Source organism: Hirundo rustica, chromosome 1 (assembly GCF_015227805.2).
Source record: "Hirundo rustica isolate bHirRus1 chromosome 1, bHirRus1.pri.v3, whole genome shotgun sequence".
Lineage (NCBI taxonomy): Eukaryota > Metazoa > Chordata > Aves > Passeriformes > Hirundinidae > Hirundo > Hirundo rustica.
Genome location: NC_053450.1, coordinates 135,869,989 through 135,895,871, shown reverse-complemented (window position 1 = coordinate 135,895,871; position 25,883 = coordinate 135,869,989). Strand labels below are relative to the sequence as shown.

General features: G+C 40.6%; 1 protein-coding gene across 3 annotated transcripts in view; it reads left to right on the top strand.

Annotated features, from left to right (window-relative positions):
* Positions 1 to 5,655: 5,655 nt before the first annotated feature.
* Positions 5,656 to 25,883, top strand: part of ST8SIA6 (ST8 alpha-N-acetyl-neuraminide alpha-2,8-sialyltransferase 6) — a 45,557-nt gene continuing 25,329 nt past the window's right edge. The window contains exons 1-4 of one of the 3 annotated variants that reach the window (XM_040061660.2): positions 5,656 to 5,773; positions 6,023 to 6,118; positions 15,535 to 15,633; positions 21,107 to 21,193. In XM_040061660.2, the coding sequence (XP_039917594.1) occupies positions 5,679 to 5,773; positions 6,023 to 6,118; positions 15,535 to 15,633; positions 21,107 to 21,193 (377 nt within the window). In that variant the 5' untranslated portion in view covers positions 5,656 to 5,678. Of the gene's footprint in view, positions 5,774 to 6,022; positions 6,119 to 13,856; positions 13,902 to 15,534; positions 15,634 to 21,106; positions 21,194 to 25,883 lie in introns of those variants that run through there. The other 2 variants (XM_040061669.1, XM_040061679.1) reach the window with 2 other exon arrangements.

The window sequence follows — 25,883 nt, the reverse complement described above, 5'->3', positions numbered from 1 at the left end:
CAGGCCACCCTCCTGGATGAAACTCAGTGGATAATCTTCCCATCCCAAGATTAGACCTTCATACACCTGTCCCTTTTTTTTTCTTCTTCCAAGTGATCCTTGTTATTTGCCCACATCATGCATTTATTTTCCTGAATTGTTGCTTTGATTTTTCATAAACATAAATGATGCTGACCATCACACCCCATCACTTGTGTCATAAAAGATGATTCTGGACTCCACTATAGCCTCTCTTTTCTATCACTGTGTGTTTTATATACACACTTCAACAAACATGTGATCCCAAACAGGATTTTTCTACAGATGGGCAGCTGGACACATTGTGTCACACTCAGTGATGAAAAGAAATGTTTAGTTTGACTTAATTACCTCAACCATTGACGACAGTGTCCAATGAGAACACTTCCATTATGTGACATCCCTGGGGGCATATTCCGCCTTCAGCCATGCAGGCATTTTAAAAGCCTGGGGGAGCTGTACAGTCAGTTTGCATGATGATCTATAATGGGTAAATCTTGCTCCGACAGTTTTTGTCAGTGCTAATTCACTTGGTTTGTTTGTTTGCTTGGGGTTTTAATAATTGTATTAAAAGTCTTTGCTCCTGATGTATTTGACATTGTGCCATTGGTCCATTAGGATTTGCTTGAGTGTTGTGCATTATTTTTAATTTGCATTCACAGTATGCTCTGTAATAACTCCCACTGAATTCTAGCAATGGATGCTGTGAATTCATATTAACAGAAGTGCTGTTTTGCTCAACTCTAGTAAAATTCTTTGCAAAAGAATACTTAGTACATCATCTCATTTAGTGAAGGAGATCAGAGTTCCAAATAACAACAGCGACTTGCAAATTGTTCCAGGGCTAATTGTAGTGGAAGGGTTCATCTTGGATGGAAATCGCTGGCACAAGCTGCTGTTGATGCCAGAAGTTTACATGGTTTCAAAAAGCAATTAGACACAATTATGGAAGAAAAATTCATGAAAGGCAACTAAACGCACAGCTAACTCTAGTTCAGAAATTCCCTCAGCCACTGATTGTTGGAAGATGAGAAAGGGTCCTATGGATGGATCACTGCACAGTTCTTTCCTGGGATTGTGCTACTGGGCACTGCCTGAAGAACATGCTGTTCTAGTCTGACCCAGTATGGCCTTTTGCATAGCGTCAAGATGTCATGCTGAGAGTCTTTAGGAAGAAAAGAGAATGGCGAAAAAATTATCTCCCTTCAGGTTAACAACTTGCAAGCTTTTCAGTTTCTGAATTAAAATCCTCCTTTGTACCTAATTGTAATTCAGATCCTTTCGGCCCATCAGCTTCTGCTGGAAAAGCATACACTCCAGACTGAACTATAGTCATGGGCACATGCCTGGAAGTGCCTTTAATTGGATGAAGGCTCACACGGTGGTTGGCAGTAGAACACTCATTTTCAGTAGTTACTGGCTTCAAGTTTGCTTATGCTATAAGATGCATTTTTGGCAATGAGTGTTTATCTGTCATTGGGCTGGATCATCATTGCTAAAGAAGAGATGCTGGTTTCTCTGTTAAACTAAAAAAGGAATCTGATGAAGTGCACACAATACCTTACTCTGATGGATATGAAAACATAGCTTACAACAGTCAGAAAAATCATTAATTTTGTGCACAAAAAGCAAGTCCTGATGTTGGTTAGAAGAGGGAGCTAATAATACCAGGTCATGGGTACAATTCCCAAACAGGTCATTCACTTAAGAGCTGGACTCGATGATCCTTGCCTGTCACTTCCAACTCTGAATATTCTGTGATTCTGTAAGTATGATATCTTTTGATACACGCAGAGTCCTGAAGACTTCTCCATATGCCCTGATTTCTTTTCACCTTGACCTTCTCCAAAGAATGAATGGTGCTTGACTGGATGAGTCATCACTGGCACACTTGATGAGCATCTCAAGTGATGGTACATGTAACTGCTTTTAAACACCTAATAATTAGCTAAGTTTATGTAGATCTCAACAGACTGTTTACTGCCTGAATTTAATTATTAAATTATTTTAAAAATAAAGCCTAATTTTTAAGTTACAGGACACAAAATTGTGTCAAAAAATAGAGAAAAAACATTAAGGCAAGAAAAAAAGCAGAGCAGCAACAGCCACACAGGGTGATTATTTGTGGGTTGTTTTTTTGTTGTTGGGTTGTTTTTTTTTTTAACAGGAATGCACTGCTTTTTTGTGACTTCCCTTCAGTGGAATGATTGGGGCCATTTGATGTCTTGGAGTCTGGCAGACAGCACCTTAGTTCTTGCAGTTTATCATTATGTAAAACCATGTTGCCCAAAACTGTGGGTGGAAATAAATGAAGTTGTGAAATGCAATGAACCAATGACTTTCTCCCAGTTTGAAAAACATATGTTTCAGTTTTGTGAATTTGCTGGAAGTTTTTTTGCTAAAAGCACTCACATTGTGAGTGTACTAAAAGTACCAAAATAGTTGTCTCGCACCAACACCTCACTCTGGAGCCTCTTATGCTTCCCCAGAACATGGGACTCCAGTTTCACTGAACATCTTTAGTACCTTTCTCTTCTTCTTAATTGTAAGTCATTTCTCCTCCTATTTGCAATAACTAATATCCCTGTGACAGCCATTGCTTAGATGAGAAGGCAGCACTAGGAAAGCATTTAATGAACATTAATTGCTTCTTAATATGATTTAGCTGCTGGAAATAAGAAGGCTAAGCTGGCTCCATGTGACCAGCAGCCCCACAGGCACCTCCACCAGACTCCTTCTGAGATGCAATCCTGCTGACCTGGGGGACAGCAGCCTTTCATGGATGATAACCAAGGCTGCATTTTGCTTTTCTAAATTAGCAGCTAAGTAGGGCTGTAGGAGCTCAGTAACAAAGTCATGATGATACCACCTGGCTGATTAGTGATCTTTTCCTTCTGTGCAAGCCAGCAATTATCAATTCCTGCTGACTTCAGAAGCTAATGGGAATCAGAGGATGGGGGATGCTGCCAAGATGCAGCAGCTTCCAGCTGTGAGGAGGATGACAAGATGGGACACAGACTCTACGTACACCACTAAGTCTCTGTCTTTTCCTGTGTGGCATGTTTGGCACCTGTGCCTTTATAATTTTGACCCGCTACATTGCAGTACCCAACACCATTGTTTCTGACATGGCAACACCATGCAAGAGAAATTTGGTCTTTTGAATCCAGCATTCGTAAATTTGAATTCTGATTCATCATTGATTCTCATCTCACCCTTTAGTAGGGTCACTTAACCTTTCTACTAAGCTGCTGTGCCAGGAAATTAAGGCTGGTAACATTTAAAGACACTATAACAATCAATCAATACATGTTTGTGAACTTGTTAGTAAACAACAAGCACCAAGTGACAAGCCTAATATAAACACATATAGTTTATAATCTTCCCATTTTCTTTGCAAGAACTTTAATATGACACAAAGATTAACCTTCTGATCTTGGAAAAAAAATCTTTACTGGTATTAAAGTCTAGTGTTGGCAGCAGACCTCTAACTTGAAATATGATGTCCTCACTGACATCACTAAATTTCCCATGGATTAGCTGACAGTGATACCTCAGGACTCATGGGAAAACTGTATTGCAAAGCAAAATGACAGTGAAGGCAAAATCCAAATATTTTTCTGGTCTGCAATTCTTAGTCTTCTTTCATTCAGTGCTGGAATTGAATACCACTAGATGAAAAACATTGTTTTACATAGGGTATTTCATGAAATAGCCGATGACATCCACTAACATAAGAGGTGATGGGGAACTGATATTTCTAGTATCTGCTGATCAATAAACATACACATATCTTGAAAAACTTGACTGTTGACCCCCTACTGGTTTGTGTAGAGTGTCAACTGGTTTTATAGGATAGGCCCAAAGCAAGCTTTTGGAAAATGGTGATGAATCACCTTCATATTCTAGACATTTATGACTCACGACAATCTCAAACCAGCAAACTTCTTCAGGACTTTGGAAGTCTTCACACTGGCATTGTTTTGCTATTACAACTAAGTGCCTCAAAGCCAAGAAGACAACTTGAGCTGTGCTCCCAGGGGGATTCTGCAATGAGCCAGTGAGATACCTGCAATCCCTTGGGACACCAGCCAAATGCTTCTAGCTCCTTCCCATCAGCACCCACAGCCCTGCTCATCAGCAAGCTAACAAATGCCCCAAAAACATAATTAAATGTTTCCCTGCATACCCCATCATAGACGGTGCTATGCTGTTCCTGGGGTGCACTATAGACATGCTGCCTCTTATGGTCCTATCTAACTACTCACAATATTAAGTCCGTGTTACTTCGTCAATATAGTTGCAGCAGAGCTCTTAACTTTGAGACTTTCTAGCCATTGTTTCACAAGCAGCAGCTCCAAGCCTTAAGGAAATGCTCACAGATTCAGAAATCACGAAGGATAGGGAAGAATCTGCAAATACAAGCTGTCAGACAGCTCACCACTGAAAGGCTGCTGTAAGTCACAGCATCTCTTCTACCCACTCTTTTAATAAAGGGGGCCTAGTTACTGGCACCTTGTCACCTTACTAGGTTTCTCATACCAATGGCTGACTTATGAAAGCAATACTGAATGCACCATTAGGTAGAAACATACAAGCTTACTATAGAAACATTTCTTTACCAAAACCAATGCAAATCATAGACCCACAGAATGTTTTGGGTTGGAATTGACCTTATAAACCATCTAGCTCCAGCCACTCCTTGCCATAAGCAGGGACACCTTCTACTAGGTCAGACTGATCTAAGCTGGCCTTGAACACTTCCTGGGATGGGGCATCCACTGCTTCTCCGAGCAACCTTCTAGCGCCTCACCACGCTCACAGTAAAGAATATCTTCCTAATGTTCCATCTAAACCTGTCTTCTTTCAGTTTAAAGCCATCCTACTTGTCCTATCATGACATGCCCTTGTTAAAAATCCCCCTCCAGCTTTCTTGTAGGCCTCCTTCAGATACCCGAAGGCCATGACGAGGTCGCCCCAGAGCCTTCTCCAGGCTGAACCACCCCAGCCCTCTCAGCCTGTCTCCAGAGCAGAGGTGTTCCATCCCACAGATCATGTTCATGGCTCTCCTCTGAACAAGTCCACATCCTTCTAATGCCCCAGAGCTGCACACAGTATTCCACGTGGGGTCAATTAATCTATAATATACCTATTTTTATAACACACCTTTTAAAAGACAGAACACGTTGACCGCTACTTTTTAATTCAGATAAAGAGCTATTGAAATAGCAGCGGCTTCACTGCACCAGCCACAGGGCAGAGCCGCCTGTCCTCGCCGGGCAAGCCCTGCACCCTGCTCCCGCCGCCGTCCCGCACGGCGCCCCTCTCCCCTGTTAAAGTTTGGGCACTTCCGACTCCCTCGCTCCGCCGCCCTCGACACCGGGAAGCGGCCGGGGAAGCGGCCCGAGCGGCCGGCAGCACAGGCCACCCGGGTGCCGCCCTCACGCCGGCCGAGCCCGGCCACCCCCGCCAGCACCGCCGGGCCGGGCCCACGCGGCGGCCGCGGCGCAGGGGGGGCCGATGGCGGCGGCGCAGGGCTGCGGGCGAGGGGCGGAGCGCAGAGCCCCTGTGGCTGCCATGGCCGCCTCCCCCTCCCCGCAGCCTCCCTTAAATACTATGGGGCGGCCGTAGCTGCGACGGGCGCCGCCGCCGAGCGCACCATGCGGGCTGTCATCGCCTTGGCCGCGGCGCTGGGCAGCCTGCTGCTGGGAGGCTGCCTCCTGCGCCTGGGCGGACAGCAGCCCCTCCGCGCCAGGTAGGGCGGCCGGGCGGCCTCGCCCGCGGTCCGGAGCCGGCTGGGGCGGGCGGGAGGAGCGGGACGAGCCCCGCGGGGCGCGGCGGAGCCTGGCGCGGTGCCCCCGGCTCGGTGCCCCCGGCTCGGTCTGGGCTCGGCGCGGGTGCTGGCGGCTCCGAGCGGGTCGTGGGCAGGAGAGCGGCGCCGCTCGCGCCGGGTGATGTTCAATCACCGGTCCTGACAACTTTGTTTTCCCGTCTCGCTTGCCAGGGGCTGGGAGGAGGAGGCAGGAGTAGCGGTTGTCACGCCGAAAGTGGTACGAGCTCTCAGGTCTCCCCTGACGCCCCTTCCTCACACGGAGAACAGGTACGGGCTGGTCGCCCGCAGGTGGGTCCGTGAGGTCGGGTCTACAAAAGCAAAAATTCGCCTTCGCTCCGGTTCGTTCTTCCTTTTGTTTCGGCAGCTTGGTCAGATAGAGCGTTAGAGATCATTAGAGCAAATGACACTTCGCTTTAAGTATAACGAGTTATTTGCTCATGGGCCCTCTTATTGACGGCTGTCACTCTGCCCTTGGTTTTGAGCCCAATAAAATATTGCGTAGAACAGTTTTGTTAGTGTAAGCTGCAAAAAGTGCCTGCTGAATGGTGTTTTCCAGGTAGCTTTTATTCTTCTTTCCAGGAAGGTGGAGCTGGGTAATAATGTAACTGTAATCTGTATTTAGTTAAAAATACAGATTTATCATTTACAATCCATAGGATGAAGGCAAGATGTACGAAGCCTGTTTTGGTTTGGGTTGGCATCGTACTTTGTGGGAGCCTCTTCACTTGATCCTGTGTCTTGACCTTTAAGATCACTGTAGGTCTTTGCTTTACAGCCTGTTATTTCATACTGTGAAGTTTAATATGAAGATATTTTGTGGAATCAGCTGTAAAACACATTGTGCCATACATGCAGAATTCAATACTAATGACTATTGTTTTCATGCGATTGAGTCCCCACACACTGTAGGCAAACTAAGCGTGCAGAAGATGGTGGTGTAATCCACAAGAGATAAATACTATATGAGAAGTAATTCTGAATATTCTTGCTTTCCTCTTTTACTTTATATGGCCTTATTAACTTTACAGTTACCATGACTATTATGTGTTAATATATCTTATGGTCAAAAACACATTATAAAAATTAGAAAGAACTTAAGAATTGGGTGTTTCACAGAAACTGTGATGTCCTGGTTGTGTTGAAGACAATGGTGACAGTGCAGTTAACCTTACTGAGGCCACCATCTCAGCCAGTCAAGGTGAATTTGACAGCCTACGCTTTCCTTAATTAAATGCAAGTGATGTCAGTTGTAGTAAAGATTGCAGTGTACCCTAACAATGCATTTCTTATGTGTTTCTGATGAGACACCCCTGTGTTCCCGCCCTCAAAATTTATAACTTTCACAAGCTAGTAAGTTTATAGCATCTTTCAAAATCAGAGTGAAAGAAAAGGAACAGAATTCTGCAAATGTTCCTACCTGGTGTTATGGGCTTTTAGCCTGCTTCTCTTTCCTATTCTCATTTTTTCCCTTTCTGCCTTTTTTCCCTTCTTTCTCCCTCTTAGTATTGGTTTTGCAGTATGTGCTGTTCTGCTTTGCTTTTTCTGTAGCCATTACTCTGTTCTCTCCACTCTGTTTTGGGTTATGCCTGTGGCTTCCCCCGGCCCGTCTTCTCACGCTCTTCTGTGCAAATTTCTGAGCTGCATCTCCTTTCACTCAGCTCTGTGTGCTATACCACGGAGTTGAACTGACTAGAAATACTGGCAGAGAGCACTTCAGAAAACAGTCTAGCTATTTCCCATCTGCTGTTAGTACACTCACAATTGGAGCAAAGAAAGAAGAAACAACACTTACCAAAGAGGTCAGAAAATCCATGTGTCACGTTTTTAACCTTTATAATAGGCCAAGTGAGATTGAGATTTTAAATATGTATTTTTCCTTATTCTACTTGAAGGATTTTGGCACCAATTTCAAGCTAGTTTTGGTCAGCCTGAAATTGTATTTCTTCATGACTAAGTGAGTGCAAAAGTGTGTCAAGTAAATAATTCATCAAAGAAAGTTTCAGTTTACTCAAGCTCCTGTAACTGTAGTGTCTTTGGAGAGATGTCTTGCCAGCTGAATCCAAGTGTGGATGTGTTTTCTCACCTGAGTGACTATGCTCAGTGAGCTGGCCTGATAGAAGTTTGTGGTGCATGTTTGGCTTATGCAAAAGGAGAGGGAGCTGCTGGACTGGACTGACCAGGAGCTGTTACTTCACAGATGTTTTTCATCCAACAACTCTGGATGTTACTTGCTCACATCCAGAGAGCAGCAAGACTGGGCAGGGAGCCATGCTGGAGGGGTTTGATCCAGGCAGCATCTGCACTGGGCCTGGCTAAGAGCCATGCTGGAGAGGTTTGATCCAGAGAGCATCTGGACTCATTCAGGAGGTTCAGACCAATCCCTCAGTGATGGAGATGGATGGTCTGGTCAATAGGAATTAAATTCCAGTGTGCAGTGGGGAAGTATGGTTCTCCTAAACAACCCTGATGGTTTGAATGGTGTTGCTGTGTTATTGACAGCAACGTCCTTTCCTGCATAGGAGGATGCTCATGGATGTTTCCAGGAAAGGAGAAAAGAAAAAAACCTAGGCACTGTCCTTGACCTCTAAGTATAAGTAATCTAGAAAATGTTCAGTCATAAGCTAATATTTTTTCTTATCATTATTTCCTTTGCTCTTGGAGGCGTATTTGTAACCAGACATCTCCCAAAGAATCTCTAAGGCCCTATTATTCTGTTGCCTTGCAGAATTGAAGGCTAATCTGTTCTTTTACTTTGAGTAATTCTTTTAAAAGGATGAAACTGAAGGATGAAAGGATGAAAAGCAGGGGATTGGATCAAACTCTTAGTTATTTAGGCAGTTATTATACACAGCAATGTTTAAATACATGGTGACCAGGCACCTAAAGTTTTCTGAAGATCTGTGTCTTAGTAAATAACACTGATGATGTGGTTTGTCTCTTACGGGACATTGCTTACCCCTTTTTCTTGTTAAGCGTTAGCTAATTGGAGCAATGCGACTGCCTCTGAAGTGCAACTTGCACATTTAGTCTTGGGCTTATTTCACAGCCTACTGTGCCTCTTAGTAAGGTTTCTTACTGAAAAGAAAGGCCACTGTTAGTAAGATATGTCTAGTAGTCCCCAGATTTATTAATGGAATCGGTATCATTTATATTGCAATACTATATTCTCTGGCAAATTCTCCTATCTAAGCCTCATACTGTCCTCTCAGTTTTTAAGCTGTGACTGCAAGTACAATTCATATTTTCTTAAGACAACAGTAGAACCAAAAAAGGGAATCCTGCATTTTTCCCACCTTTAGACCCCTGGTCTTCCTCTCTCCTTTCCTCTCTCCCCAGCTGTGTTTATGCAGGCATATTTGTTTGTGTAGTGGTTGCGTTAATAGTAGAACAGAAGGCTCAGTACTACTAGTGCTTATCAAGGGAAAATGAAAATAGTAAGAGAAGCTAGGTAGTATTTTCTTTGTTATGAGGCCCAGGGTGTGCTAGGTTAAATTTAGGCAGAAATTCTAGCTGCTATTATACTACCCAGGAATATGTAGCAGATAAATAATGCCAGCTCCTGCAAGGGAAGTGAAAATAGCACTATTTATGTATACTTTATGTAAAAGTAACAAGGCAGCAGTACCCTGAAGAACTGCCCACCATTGCTCTGTTACTCTGTGTTGCCAGTTTTAAGGCATTCACTTACTATTTCCCTAGCTTGCTCCCTGTCTTTGCCGGGTCCTAGGCGAGCACAGTGTAAAGACCACTGGGGTAATTGAATAGTGGGAGGAAGTGATTGGGGAGCTAGGAGTAAACAAGTTAGTATTAATACAGTGTTCCATAGTGTTGATTTCTCCAATTCCTCTCTCAGCAGCAGATCTGTATGCAGGCCTAGGAAATAAGCAGCTATACTTAATTAACAATGCTACGGAGACCTGTACATTCTGTCTCCTGTCAAAATACTGCAGTCATAAGGGGAAGAAGAGACAGGCTAATACCGCAATTATGGAGCAGCCTAGTATATTGCACGAATAATTTCCTATGGTTTAGATTAGTCAGAAGTGGGGGTCCACTTCACTAATTTTACTGCTCTCTTAATATTTTGCCCCTTCATTCCCAAGTGATGCATGCAGACATGTTTTAGGAGCACATTTTGAACACACGCCTCTTGTATTAATTCTGTCTAAATGAATAGGTGTTCAGTTGAAAGCTGCTGCCAGGACACATTTATGTTCTGACAGTGGTGAAAGGTTTCCCAGACTCTTTCTGTTTACTTGGTCCAAGTGAAACTGCTCTGTCATTCTATTGTGTGCCCTTGTAACAGGATTTTAGTGTAAGTACTTTATTCTTTCCACTTCACCTACCATGAGGCTCTGAATGTTGCTTGTCATGTTACCTGTCATGCAGTTTATGGATTTTATAAATAAAAAGTATCCAATGTTATACATAACCCTGGTTAATGCACTGGAGGGTCTTTCAAACAAGTGAAACATGCAGTTTGTGTTAAAGATGGAATTTAGCATTCCTTAGATAAGTAATACCTCTATAGGAACTTGAACAAAGATAGTAGGATCAGTCCCTTTAACAGTTCTTATGATTAATATTTCAAGACAAATTCTTGCTCCTGTGGTTTGATGAAGCCATTTTTATAGTCCATTTCACCAAGAATTTAAATTGTGTATTGCCTTATTAATCAAGGTGTTGTGAACTTTAAAAACATCACCATATTCTTGTCATCTGATTAATTCAAAATGGTGTCAAAGACAGCACTTAGGAGCACCCTTCCTAGGGAAGTATGGATTGTGGGTTTTTGAATAGTATTAAACTAACAGATGATAAGATTCAAATATAAATTAGTTCCTTCAAGGGAGAAATTAAGACAGACGATATTCACAATCTGGATAATGCTATTCAGTGCCATTTTGGTAGAGTGATAAAAATGTGCAATTTTGCATACAGAAGTTTTCCTTTTTAGCTGGAGATGCTCAGCTAAAACATGTTCAGAGCTCTTGTGCTGCTTCAGACAGACAAGGACAAGAAGCTGTAGAAAAGAGTAACAACTGGTTCTGCTGGGTGTGGAGTGAATAGCTAATGAGTGGGATTTTCCTTTACTTTCAGTGTGGACTTACGAGGGAGGTAAATTTTTTATTGATTCACTGCTACCAGACAATCAGTTCTGAGAAATTTTGATTATCTCATCCCACATCCTTTGTTTCCACCTCATTTTGAGGGATTTCTAGAGAAGTGGCCTTACAATCTTCAAGTAACAGTATAACTATTTTCCTTTTTCCATCTGCCTTTTTTTTTTTCTTCCCTACCATTCCTCCATGTTATGCTCATCCCATTTTCCTACTCTGATAGCTGGGGTTGAGTTTGGTTTTGTTTTTAAAGGGTGTCCCTTTGCTTTTCCTCCCTGTGCCTTGTACCTTTCTGCTCCCCCAGAATGCTGTGTTCCTTGACATACCTCTCGATCTGATTACTCCCTGCACTAAGGTTCTCTGTCTCAGGAAGGAATGCTACAGGAGCAGCAAAAGGACTTTCCATATAGTTTCTGTATTTCTTATTCTAAAAGATGGATTCAATACTTGTCTTAAACAATTTTGCAGTTTGAGGGTCTGCTGTCTTCCTGAGAGCAAGATATAGAATAAAAATGTGCTGATAAATATGGCACATGATCTTAATCTACTGTGGATTTATTAAAGTACAGATGGTGTACTTCCTGAGTTCCTAGAATTACCATAGGAAGTATGTGGTCCTCAAGCTGTTTGTATATGATTAAAAAAAGCCCTCTTTTTCAGATTTGGTCCAATGAGACTGGCTTTGAGAACATCTAAGCCCTAAGGAAAATACAGCTGAAATTTCCCTGTATCATCAGTTTTATGAGTTCAAGCCAACAGAATGTTTCTACTTCAAGTTCTCATTTAGCTTAATAGTTCATGGAATTAGTTGAATGTAGCCTGGTATCTGTGGTGTTAGGCCTGTTTTCTGGTTTCATTGCAGAAGTTGTAGTGCTGCTCTAAGTAGTGAACAAAGACTGTCTCCCACTAGGTCAGGTAGATTAATTTAGTGGTAAATGTTGCCTTGCACAATTGTCTGAAACGAGCAGAAATTTAATGAGTCTGATGTCTGCACAACTTTGCCATGAATAATTCAGTAGAAGTCTGGCCTGTCTCTTGCACACCCATTTTTATCTAAATGTAAAAATATTTCACTCATGTGAGGCTGAGGCCACTCTGACAGTGAAACAGAAATTCAGAAATTTAACTTTTAATGGAATGAGTCATTTACAGTTTTACATCTCTTGCAAATAAATTGTTTTAATCTTGTACCGTTTGCAGCACAGAAAGAGCGTTGAGTAAGTTTCATGTGTAGAAGGCCACAGAAGACGCATTTTGGTGATCTCTCATGTGGCTGTAAAAGTGATTGTGAGGCTGTAACGACAAAACAGAATAGAGATTTATTTTGTTCTTTCTTTTTTCTCAAACTTTCTCTTTTTAGAATTTTTCAAGTCTTGAAAATGAATATATAAAAAACAATTATGTATTAAAAAGTGAGGCAACTTGCTTACGTTGATCTTATGAATTTAAAAGGACTAAAAGTCTGTGGAGTAAAGCTTGTATTTGAGAGAATATTTATTCATTGCCTCATAGATCTCAGGACGTAAATGAATAAGCTTACAGGAAGCTATAAGGAGTTGTAATGTTTGTCTGCACAGAGTTGTGAAAGAATGTTGGTGCTCTGCTGCTGCCTGCTAATGCACCTCACAGGGAGCTGATCAAACCTAACTGTCTGCTCTGACTTGGTCATCCTGGCAGCCTTCACTTGTTAGACAGGGTCTCTTCTGGCCAGCTGGGGCTCAGAAGGGCTGGGGCCACTTCGCAATCAGCATCCAGCATCTTAGGCTTTCGTTATAAGGAAAGGTTTTTTGCAGCAGTAACACGCATGTGGCTTATATCAATAGGTTTTTTTTGTTTTGTTTTTGTTTTCTTTAACATGCTGTTTAGGCAGCTAAACTTTTGCCTGTAGCCATTTCTCTTATTTCAAGCTGCAGCTGCAGAATAATCATTTGGGGTTACTGATTTAAAGAAGCAAAAGAGAGGAAGCAGGATAACTAAATTTGTTTGAGGACTGGAAAGGGCCTACCTGGTTGTTCTGTGTAGACAGAACCATTCAGGCCAAGCTGCAATAGACCTGTGTGCATAAATTTTGTAGGCAGAATATTTGCTAGCACTTGCTATGTGAGATCTGCAGCGTTCTTAGCTCTAAACTGTGCTCTGAGAGAGCCTTCTGCTATTTGTATTTCACTCCTTGAGAAAAAATGAGATGAGGAGCTGTATGCGAAGACAGCTAAGGAGCTCTCAGTAGGTAGTGCCAGCTTTTACTGTCTATTGAAGTCACTGCAGAACTGAAAGGATAGAAGTTTATGTTGTGTTGTCTTACTGTTGTCCTCAACAAGGGGCATACAAACTGGATACTTCCTCAGGGGCACTGAGTGTATACTGGGAAGAATTTCTTGCTGGCGGGAAGAAAGGGAGAAGAAGGCTGTTCTCTCTCCTCTGCAAGATGTATACTGTGGGAATTGCTGCTAGGGGTGGCTGAGTCTCTAGAAAATTCATGGGCAATGGAAAGAGAAAGAAAGGTGGTTCTTTCCTTCCCTGTCAGCTATGATCATGAAAGTAAATTCAGTAAAAAAATAAACAAGCATTTATTCTTCTCTTCTTCAATGTCTTCTCATTTGAAGGGTTTAAGAAAGAAGGCTTGGGTGGGATCTTATCGATACCTGACGGGAAAGTGCAAAGAGGATGGAGCCAAGTTCTCCTTAGTGGTGCTCAGTGACAGCGTAGAGGCATGAACACCAACTGAAACACAGGAGGTTCCCTCTTGTGGGAGAAGAATACAGGTGACCTTGTCCTTGACAAGTAACAGCTGTGTTAATTACCAATAGGGCCTTGCCTCTGATGAGCCACAGCTATAACCAATAAAGATAAGTGATAAAAGGGAGTGGGTTAGCTAGTGAGGGAAATCATGATGAAGAAGGCTCCTGGGGAGAGAGAATCACTGCTGAGAGGTCAGTCTGGGTCTGCAGTTAGAGCCTCTTGCTGCAATCTGCAGTCACAGTCTAGTTAGGTAAAAGCCTGCAGTCAGAATCTGCAAACTAATACATGCAGTCATAGTTTATCAGGAAATAACCAGCAGTCAGAGGCTGCAAGGGGAACCTACAGTACAAGCTTGCAGCAGTCAGTCAGTGAATATTTGGAGTCAGGATGGCTGAGCTGTAAAGAGGAATAAACCAGGACTCTTTTCATGCTGTGGTAAACAAGAAGCCTGTGTCTTGCTTCATTTCTGCTCTCTCACAAGAGGGCTGCTGCAACACCCTCTGACCATCAGGCTTCACTTTTTCATTGTAAGGTGACTGATCACTGGCACAGGCGGCTCAGATAGGTTGTACAGTCTGTGTGCTTGGAGATATTCAAAAGCATCTGAGGTCCTTGCTAACCATATCTAGGTGGCCCTGCCTGAGCATGGCCTCTAGAGATGCCTTTCAACCTCAGCCGTTCTGTGGCTTGAAATGGCATCTTTCCCAAGCAAGGTCTTCAAAATCAGCTTGTCAGAAATCTTGTTGATAAGAAGTCTCCATGTTGTACTGGTGGAGACAATGGAGTTTTGGTTCTTGTCAGTAAAAGCAGTGATGGTTCAGAAGCATTGTGTGCAGAGCAGGAATGCCCTTTCTCTTTGTGTGTGAGTGCCTCTGTACAGGGGTGTTTCAGCTGTTCCCTAAGAACAGTACACAGTGTCCCTGTCTTCTGTGTTTCTACTTCTGGTTTGGACAAATAGGCTGCAATGTCCAAGGGCTCTGTAAGTAATGAATCAGTGGAAAGAAATAAAAAGGAGGGGGAGGACCATGGTGAGGAGCAGGGAAAATAATGCCAGAAGAAAAATCTTTATGATAAATGGCAGTCCACAGAGCAGACGGCTGATGTTAGAAGAAGTGATTGTATGAGATTGGACCTAGATACAGGATGAACTGAGGTGAATGGAATAAGACATTGGTATCTCAGTCATTTACTAATTTGCATCTCAATCTTCTACAAGGGCTGCCTAGAGCAAGAGGACCATACGGGATTTTGGTGAAAATAAGACAGGAATTAAAGATCACTATCTGGCACTTGCCTTGGTTTCTTTTACAAATATTTGTTCTTTCTGTGTAAATAAAGAATAAATAAGGCAGGAAGTATTATGATTGTGCCAGTAAGTTAAGGTCAAAGTACAGAGAGCCACTTCACCTGTGGTGTTTCCTGTATATATTATATCCACTCTGAATATTGCATTTCCTCAACAATTTTAGGAAATCACATCTGCTGAATATTTTAAATATCTTCAAAACCTAATGTTCAAGAGGCTTTCTATTTAATTTTTTAAATTACATTTGCTGATTTCAGTATAAAGTAGAAAATATAATTCAGACTGTGAAATAGGGTTATTTTAAAGAATCAAATATTTTATAGTTCCTAGCAGCAAACTCTCTTTTAGTAATAGGAGCTTCACAATAGATGTCCATAAGATTTGTTTGGTAATGTTTTCAGCTAAATCAGTGGTTATTAATCTTATTGTCATAGCAAAGTAAATGTGACAACATTGGTAGAATATGTTCTCTCTTTTAAAGTTTACTGCTTTTTTTCCTCCTGCTCCCCTTTTAACAGAACAACTCTTAATAAAAATGGAATTTACCAGTTTGAACAGGCTTCAAAATGTAAGGCAATTCAGGACAACATTTTGTCATCATCTATCAAGAAGAAAAGGTAGGTGTTTGCTGTCCTTTCTGCTTTGTTTGTTTTAAAGAGAAGGGTAAAAGATTGTCCTTTTTTACATAATTCTTGGTTTATTAATGTGGAGCTATGCAACAGTAAACTGAATTTGTTCAACCAATATTTGCTGCATATTTTCTTTTACACGGATAAGATTTATTTGAGGTGGGACTTTAACTTTATTTTCACAATACAAGACTCCTTATCAATTAGCAACATTACATTCCAATTTATCCACAAAAATATTGAGAAGTGTGGGGTATAATTTCATTTTTGAGTGTCTTTTTCCTTTGTGGTGGACACTCCTTGTCATGAGCAGCTTCAGTAAATGATTCTGTTCAGCATTGCTGACGAGAGTATGCGTGGAAATACACCAGTATAAATTAGTGTAACTTGCTGGTTAGTTGTATGATTGCATAATGATAACAAATCCACAGGAAACTAGCAGTCCAATTTTAGACACATTGAAAAAATCCACCCCAAATTAGTTTGGGGTTTCAACCTGCTGTTCTGTATTTTTCTGGCATGGAGAACTTTGATATCAGTCCTGCTCAAATTCCTTGTCACTTTCCAAAGTGAAAAGGGAAGAAGCAGCCATTGTTTTTGACATGTAACATCTTTTCCTGTATGAATGTGCCAATAAATAAAACATTGGAAGTAAGAAAGGCTTCCCATATAGGACTGAGTTGCAGCTTAAAATGGACGATGCCATGCTGTCTTTAAAACTGGGAGCTTTTCTCTCCACTTCCCTCCATTTGGGAAGAGAAATGGAATGAGAAGCAAAAGCTGAGCTAAAAATAATTATATGCATTTCCCTATTCAAAGTACTGGAGAGATCAAATTCTTCCTTGGTGCCAAAACAACATTAAATGATGATTTGAAAACTTATTCTGTCTTTTCTGCCCCTTCCTCACTTTTTTATTGCATTCAAAGATCTTTAACCTCTTTTAAAGTCATCCTATTTCCAGCATTTCATCTTTGTTCTTATTATTACTTCTTTATTTATTTTTTCTTTTCCCCCCCTTCTTTACAACCTCTTCTCTCATCTATATTCCATCTTTTTCACCAACACTATTGTTGAAGTTTTTATTCTTTTCAAAGGCGCTAGACCACTGTCCACTATGTTATTGATGCACTAGAGTTGAAGCATAGACTGGTAGAGGTCAAAGAATGCAGTTGACTGAAAACTGGAGTGATTAACACCAAGGGAAGGGACAGCAGTCACTGTATCACTTTCCAAATCCACTTAGAGCAATATAAATGCTGTTGTTTATCCCACAAAGCTTTACAGTCTTTGGAGATGAGCTCTTCATATTGAGAACATTTTGGAGTTGAGATTATGGGAGAAACTTTACAAAGTACAGGACCTTTATTCTGTGAATAAAACAGAGTTTTATTCTGTGAATAAACAGAGAAAGGGGCTGTGCCATTTAATGGGGCAGAAGATGAACTGGGCAGGTAGGAAGAGAAACAGATGCTTGGGAAAAAGGAGCAAGGGATTCCTTTTTGCCATGAATATTGCAGGTATTGACCTTCACTGAGAGGAGCTGCAGGGATTTTATTGCCTTCTTAAGGTGTGACCCATGGGTGTGGTATATTAATGCTTTATATTGCAGTTCTAGACTTGCAGGGACATTCTGGACAGTCCTTTCTCTTAAGTTGGAAGAAAGAGAAAAAAATTACTAATTTCAAGCTTGTCAAGTGATTTAATAGTAAGAAATGCAATGTAAGTGGGAAGTAGTTATTATAGGAAGTATGTGCTGGTGGTGACAAAGAGCCTGAAATGCTGAGTTTTGCTAGCAGTTTTCCATTTTTATTCTAGAGCAAGCCCTGTCTACAGTCTCCTGAGGGCCTATAAAAGTGATACTATTTTAGGTAGTATTAAAGTGTCCAGAGGCAAAACAGAGCCTCCCCTTATTTTGAATTTCATGCCATAGTTTTTGTTGTTATTTGTTTCTGTCTTGAACATAAACTGCCAAGTAGAAATGTGTCCTTGTTTCACTCCTGTTGCTCAGTCTTCCTTCTAATTCAAATATCTTTTTTTACAAGTTGGTATTTAGTTTTAGCAAATAACCAGAGAAACATCTCTCTGTTCTGACAATTTACCTGTTGTCTCCATAATATTTCAATGCTTTTGTCCTTGCTGTTGTCCTATAAATATTTACAAAAATTAGAAGATACTAATACTTTGTCAGTGCTTTGAATGTGCATAATAATTCCACCTTAGCCACTGCAGTGAACATAGAAGGTCACTGCTTACCTGACAAATACTGTGGGGGAAAACAGCTTTCCAGGTGTTGTTTGTCAGTCAGGCTCATTTAGCATAAGTGAGTTTCCTAGGACAGCAAATTATTATAAAGGTTGTGGTGCAGGTGACCGACAAAAACAGGACAAAACAAAACATGTTTCATTCATTCACTCTTTTCGGCACTGTAGTTATTGTGTTGTACAAGTATTTTTATAGCTCAATTTACCTGAGCTTTTTTTATCTTAATAGTAAAACCCTTTTAGCATCAGTGAATATGTGCTGTAGGCTCCTGGGTGCCAGTGGAAATGCATGTAGTGTGCCAGCTCTTTAAAATGGAACAGTGGAGAAGATGACTGTCTGGGTTACAGCAGAGTCATGAAATGATTCCCTGATAACCTGAACTGTTTCCTTTGGAGAAGCAAGTCCCCAAGCCTCCTTTAAAGCAGGAAATGCTAAAATTGGCTTTCAGAGAGGAAAACAGTTTTCTGAGCTGTAAACCCAGCTGCAGCAAATCCTGGAGTTTCGTGTTGAGTCTTTAAAAAAATTATTTCTAGGAATAATAGTACTGTCTGTATTGGAGTTCATTTCATAAGAACCTTTTATTGGTGTGACCAGATGCCTTGCAGAGCTGCCACAGTTGGGAGCTCCTGTCCCCAGGACGGCATGCTGAGATGTTTGTGCTGCCTGTGGCACTGTGCCAGCTGGTAAAGGCAAGTTCTGACAGTCCAGAGTGTCTTTGTAAGTCACAGGAGGAGTAAACTGGAGGCATAGGGTGAGCAGAGGTGGTGTTCTGACTTGTAAAGACCTGGAAATAGTGCTTTTCTTTGTGAGCTGGTGAGCTTGGATACCTCTGAGCAAGAGAGATTCCATCCAGTAGAGACAGGTGTGGAAAGGCTGCAGTGTTCTTGCTTTGTAATTGGTGTTTTTATCCTAAGTTCATTTTCTGTTACAAGTATGAGAAGGCCCTTACAGTTTCTGACAGTGAGTGCCTATGTTTCCTATGAGGTCTCAGAACCAGCATTTTGGATGAAGCTTTCGTTCTTCTCCCTACCAAATGTTTCCCTGTAACTTGCTAATAACTTGTCAGTCCATACAATTTCTTTCTGAATAGACGGTAATTTTTTGTTGTTGTTTCTGACTCTGGTCTTCATCTTATCAATGTCTTTTTTTTTTTTTTTTTTTTTTTTCCCTGGATAATGATAGCCTAAGTAACTCTTCATGGCCTGAGATCCTATTAATTTCTGGAACTTTTAAGTCCAAGTGTCTAAGAGCGTTTTCTCGTTTAGATTAAGGAATGAAACCAGATGAGTTATTCAACATCAGAATAGGCTATTTCAATCTTGTGCTTTTATCTCATCTTTACCCCATAAACACTCCCTGCCCTGCACTGCTACAGACACTTGTCTGACCCCATGGTGTCTCAGTTTGGGTAGCAATATCAGCAGGAAGGTAGTTCTGTTTTTTTTCTGGCTGCAGTTCCAAGGCAGATAGCATACCAGCAGGCAGCTGCCAAAATAGGAGGGCCTTGATCCTATTTGTCCATTTCCATCATTCTTTGTTTATACTGGCAGTGGTGTCAGATGAAATTTTTCTTATCTGGCCTAACACAATAAGGAAGAAGAAAATATATATGCATATCCTTTTCCTTCTGGATTGTTTTATTGTCCTGGAAGTAAAAGTAGGATTTGACAACTGCAAAACCTGGCAAAAGAAAACCAGAGGTGTAGTCAGATAGGTACCCCTAGTGACACAAGGGAGTTGGGCTGGAAGGAGGAAGAATGTACTGTACCAGGTCAGATCAGCTACAGCTGCAATAAAACTAGTTTTTTTTCTTTTCCTGCTTCTGCCGATTGAGTTCTTTTGAGTTATGGAGGGCTCAGTAGAATCAGTTTAGTCATAATCTTCTAGTTCCATTGAGAGCTTGCAAAGTGTGGAGGATGAGAATTGCGTGTGTTGTCACAGGTGCAAAATAGAGCCAGTGGCCAGTTTTTAATGCAGCATTCCTCTTAAAATTATAATTTATTTTTTCATGTGGAAATTGGACGTGATTTTACTCGGGGTAGCATAAATGAGTTACCTTTAGCAATTTCAGTACTTTCAGGAAGCAAACAATCTGTTTATTTCAAATGTGGAGCAGAGAGAAGGAAGCTTTTAGGTAATTGACCTCTGCTGCTGCAACCACCCATGTTTTCATATGTTGCTTTTTATCAATTCTCATGCTCTATTTAAAAACAAGTGATGTTTCTTGCTATCCCAACTCTTGTAAAACTGTTCAAATTAGACACTTCTATGGGACAGTTTGAATAAACTCATGACTGTTTGGGTCAACTATTTTTGTTAAAATAGTAGAAGTTAGATCTTGTATGGAGACTTGAGTCCCATGGGATTTTAGCCATAGCATCCATACCATCCTTTCTTCCTATTCCCCTAGTTATTAGAAGTCAGTTATTGTTTTTCAAAAACCTGTATTATGATCCAGGCACAAATGGGAGAAGTAGTATCATTGAACATGAAAGCAAAAAAAGTCTTCATTCTTTTGATTTGCATGTTACAAAGTATTTCACTTATGAACAAATTTAAATCTCTTGAATGGATTTTCAAGAGCAGAGAGCTCTTTGGTTATATGTAGCAATGTAACCAAAGTTCTGGATCACGTAAAATAGCAGATTGTTTTATTTTAGAGACAGTTTGAAGGAAAACTTAATCTGTAAATATTGGTCTATTGTCTTTAGATGACTGAGCTTTGGGGAGTCTATAAAGTAAATGAAAGAAAGGGCATAAGAAGTGTTGTGTGTCATTTTGGCCTGCAAGAGCCACTTTTCAAAACACTTTTAAGGTTTAAACCGCCAACTACAAGAGAATTATTTGTATTATTTTGGAATTTTACACTTGAGATAATTTCTAATAACTTCAAAATATTTATGGTCAGTTATGTAAGTTTGAAACAAGTATACTTTTGAAAGTTTCTGAAATTCATTAGGACACCAGTACTAAGAAGAGATGTTTAATAGGTCATGCCAGTTAAATGAGGATAGTGCTGTTACAAATTGCAAAAATAAAATAGGTCATGGAGTTCTAAAAGCAATCTATTATATATGCACCATGCACATTATTATTGCACATTATTATTAATAAATGCATCATTTGAATGTTTTTAGAGAGTGTTTCTAAATATACATGCATATATATTCTAGTGTTTGATGTTGTTTCCTTTTTTAGATACTCAGAAGATTATTATCTTCACATAGTCAAAAAACTGCAGAACTGCACTTGGGTAAGGAAACCAGAAGAATCTACAAAATTCAGGTAATTTTCATTGTCTCATTTAGAAAAACTATTTACCCTGGGTTTTTCTAACAAGCCATAAATTTAAATATTCCCTTTTAAATAGTCTTGTATTGCTTCTAGTTATTTCTATGAATTTTTTAATGCTGGGGTCGTTCTTGTTGTTTGGAATTTAACTGTGCAAACTAAGTAGAATAAAAGAACTACAGAAGTAATTTCATCTATCTTCACTATCATGAGCAGTAAACTAACTTAAGTAGAATGAATTAAAATATTCCTGGCATAAATCCTACAGCATTAAAAAAGTAGTGATAATGTTATTTTGTCCATCTGAACTGGCACTCTGATAAAAGGCTGTAATGAAGCAGTGTGTTCCTTACCCCAAGACTATTGCCTGTATTACAGAAGTGCCCAAGGCACTCATTAGTTTTGTCACTGCATGTCATGGCCCCTGAGCATGACAGCACGTGATGCCATCTGTCCTTGATTGAGATGGCACAGAAGGACATGCTCAATAAGGATGGTGAGCTCTGAAAAGCCTAAACTCTCATTTGAAAATCATGCTGGTTTTAAAGAACAGCTTCACTGTGCCATGCTTGTTTTCTCCAGGGGAAAAAAAGCTCTCTGGAATTAACATTTTTACATGGATCAGAATTAAAGATTCTGTCATGATTGTTAAAAATAAACAAACTGACCTATCTTCCAACTCTTGGAGTTAACTAGCATTGAGAGTTTAATATCCACATGCTCAACATGATCCCTTTGGAAGAAGTAGTTTGGGGGTGTGGCAGGGTAAATAAAGGGTTTTGTGCAAGATGAATTGCTGTGTATCACAACTGACTAATAGTGTTTCCCAAAGCTGAGGTAGGAGTTAAAGAAACTTTTCACTGACTCAGGCAGACCTCAGCTGTGCACAGAGCTATCAAGCATGATAAGGAGCTGTAAAGCAGCCCATTCTATTTCAGAACAGGCAAGTGTCTCTCACAGAGTTGACAGGAGAGGAAGCTGCTCTCACCTGTTCCTCGCCCTGCTATATTTGGGCTTTTTGTTTTCCAATCTATTTTTTTTTAACTTCTCTTCCTTCCAAGTGGACTGGCCACCATGTACCAGCTATTTGCTACTGCTTCTGCTGTAGTGGGTGTTTGAATCAGTGTCACAGCAGCCATTCCTTGGTCCAGCCCGACTTCCCCATTTATTGCTTATACAATCTCTCCCCAACTGGGCCAGCTTTTACATCTTCTAGGCCTATGGGAGTCAAACATCCGAAACATCATATAAGACTGGACTTTAGATACAGGATGCTTACTGTTCCTCATGCTGTCTTTGGCTTCCAGCAAAGAGTGTGGGCTGTAAGTAGTCAAGGTGGGTAATGCAACCAATGATCAAACTGGAAAAATTCAAAAGACAAAACTGTGGGATGCACTAAGCCACCAAAAAAAGTGTGGACTGTAGGTACATTGAGGTGATCTTACTCTAATTTAGCTCAAATACAAAGCAGAAAGCCATATTTTAAAATCCATGTTTCAGCATAGGCTGGATAAACTTGTTACTGAATCAACATTCAAAGGCTGTACTGTTATGGTTTCCTTGTTTTTTATATCCAAACTAGCTGGAGTATTAGCTAGTTAATATGAACATAACCCATGCTGCAATTCTGATGACAGTACTATGTATTCTGTTCCTGAAATTTGATCTGATTTGATGTCAAAGATTTTCATTGATATGACTAAGGACTGGTGCTTTGGTGTAGGGTGTTGTGAATGATTATTTTACAAAAGATGGGTGCTTTTTTTCTCAGTCTTCTCTATTGTTTTTTGGAAACACCATATTAAAATTTTACTGTTGTCCTTAATCCATGACCATACTGGAGATTTTCAAGGCTCTTAGCCTGATTGGTCAATGAAGTCTTTAAAAAAAAAAAAGAAAACTAAAATTTGCTGGCTAAATCTCCATGCTTACAGCACTCTCAGATTTATTTATCCAACTTAAGCCCGCAACTAGCTTTGGAAGGGCACTTCAGCTGAGAAATAATACATTAATGGAGCTGTGGGGGAGAAAAAGTTTCTAGAGTTCTAGTGGAATAAATGAGTTAATAATCCCTGGGCAGTAGATATCTTCCTTTTTCTGACTTAGCCTAGTGTCAGTAATAGCTGTGTAATACAAATATAATACAGTCTGAAAATCTCATTAAGTAGGTAGATAAACACACCCATTTGCAGAAGAGGAAATTAATCTCCGAGGAGTTGTACAGCAGAAATTGGGTACTACAGGCAGCCACCTTCAGCAGGGGGAACTTGAAGCTGCCTGTGTCCCATTATTCACCTGCCAGTGCCACCAGAAATCTGCCTGCTGACAAGACTGCAGAGAAGCTGCTTGACTTCTTTTCCTGTTTGTCCATCTGTTAAATGGAGTGAATGCTTAGATGCTTCTCAGGCACAGTGTCAGTTTTATGACATCTCTCTATTATCCTGAAGTTCTGAAGAACAGGCATGCATATTTATAAGGGATTTAATGTCTTATGCTTCAGGGCGTAAACTAACCTCTAATTAATAAGGTTCAAGAGCAGCTTCTCCTGGGTAGTTAATTTTTCAGAGAAGCTTTCCTGTGTTTTCCTTTGCAGCTTTTGCTGTTGGCTTCTGTCATGCTGGTAGTGGAGTGAAGGAATATGTGATCTAAGCCAGTAACTCCTGTTCCTAGAAGACAGCACTGTGTGCCAAGGAGTACACATCCGTTCTCATTGTAAGCTGCTCTCCCAGCAGATCCAGGCCAAATAAAAGAATATAAATTAGAAGTGCAGTTCAGGAAATAAATACTCATCTCTTTATTTGGCAGAAGGGTTGTAGCTGACAGCCACATCTGGCACAAACTACAGAGTTTTTGCCAACTCACTGTTGGAGAGCAGAGTGCAGGATTCCAGGCCGGTCTTCTACTACCTGGCTCAGCTTTGTCATGCCGCTGTGCAAAATGTGTCCATTTGTGGTCAGAGGGCTGCCCTTTCCCAAATGGCTCCCTCTAAAGCTGCTCTGCTGTGCAGGCTCACATGCTCTTGGCTAGGTTGCTATTTGGCAGTGCTCACTGGTTCTGGACAGCTATGTGATGTTTACATATGCATTTTTCAAAACCAAGAAGCAAGTAGGAGCCATGATCTCTTTATTACCTCCCTATCCACAGTCACTCTTCTGTGGTTGATTTTTGTTCAGACTCTGTTAGGGAACCAATCTCCTGGCATTTCACTTCTTTTAGTGTCTATAATGGTGACATCAGCATTGCCAGATATAGGCTGCCCTCAGAGGAGCAAGTGCAAGCACTTGGTTCATTGCTCTTGAAATCTAGTCAAGATTTATTGTGCAACACAGTAGTAATTGTCATTGTTTAAAAGCATAGTGTAAGTAGCATTCTGCTAACAGTGGTTTTTGGGAGTCTTCTCCAATATTTACTGCTAGGGGGACATATAGAAAACTATATTTTTATTCAAACTTTTCCTTTATAAAATTCATCTGCTTTTGACCTTTTGACCTGTTTTCTTTTCTACAGCTCTTCAATCGTCTAGCATCTCCACAGTATGCCTTTGTGTCTAAGCCCACCTGAATTCTTTCTCCCTTTTCAGATTTACATCAGCTCTAACTTGTTATAGACAGAACAAGTCCTTGGATTTTTTGTCTGCAAGAGAAACTTGGTACAAACTTGGAAAAGTAGGGGAAATAATCTCTCACAGCTGCTGGAAGGGTTATTCTTAAAGCTCTAGGAAAACTGCTGGGTAGCTTCCTCTGCAAAGGATCTCTAGCTACAGTCAGCAGAGTCTCAAGTTTCCTAGGTAACCTGAATATTAATTATTATATTAGTATTCTTTGAAGGTTTTCCACTTTAAAGAAATATTTCATTACTGCAACAAATTGCAGAGCCCAATTAAGTGCAAGCTGTAATTGTTTTTTACACCTCCACATCTCTCTGCTTTACAGACTTTTAAGCTCAATTTGATCTCATTTGGGCTATACACCAATGTTATCAAATAATCTGCAGATTTTCAAAATAGTGGCAACTCCAGTTTTTGCAGAAAGCTACAAAATAGCTAAAACAGGCCTCAAAATGATGGGAGAAAGCCCCGAAATACAATGCTCAGAGGCTCCTCTGAAGCACAGCATCTGCTCAGCCTATCTGACTGAGCTTGAAGCAGTGTCAAAGCAATGCAACAGCACTTCAGGAATGGTATCACACTGGAACAGTGAGCTGTGGGTACTGGGCCCTCTCCCTGTGGAAAGACCATTTCAGACAAACTTTATTTGTATCTCATCATGAAGGCAGAAGGATATGCCTTGGTGTAAAACACAGTTTTAAAATTAGTGATGTTGCACTGCAGTCCAGCTGGCAGAATGCTGCCCTAAACAAAGTATTTTAATTTTTTTAAAGGAACATTACTACTTTAAAAACAGAACATAGACTCTTAAAAAGAAGAGTAAAAAAGAGTTAAAAGATCAACTGTTTTCCTAGTCCTGTTATTTTTTCTCTTCCTTTTTATTCCACTTGACCTCTATTACCCTTTTCCCACTTTAATATCTCCTCTCAAATGTGTGTGTTAAACATTCCTGCAGATTATAGAATACCACTTCTTGAAGAGATTAGTTTTGTTGCAAGCCACACTTTAACCCATATAACAGTATTGCTTATCACATCTGTGTACTGCAATGAACCCCAGCTGAAACACAAATAAAAC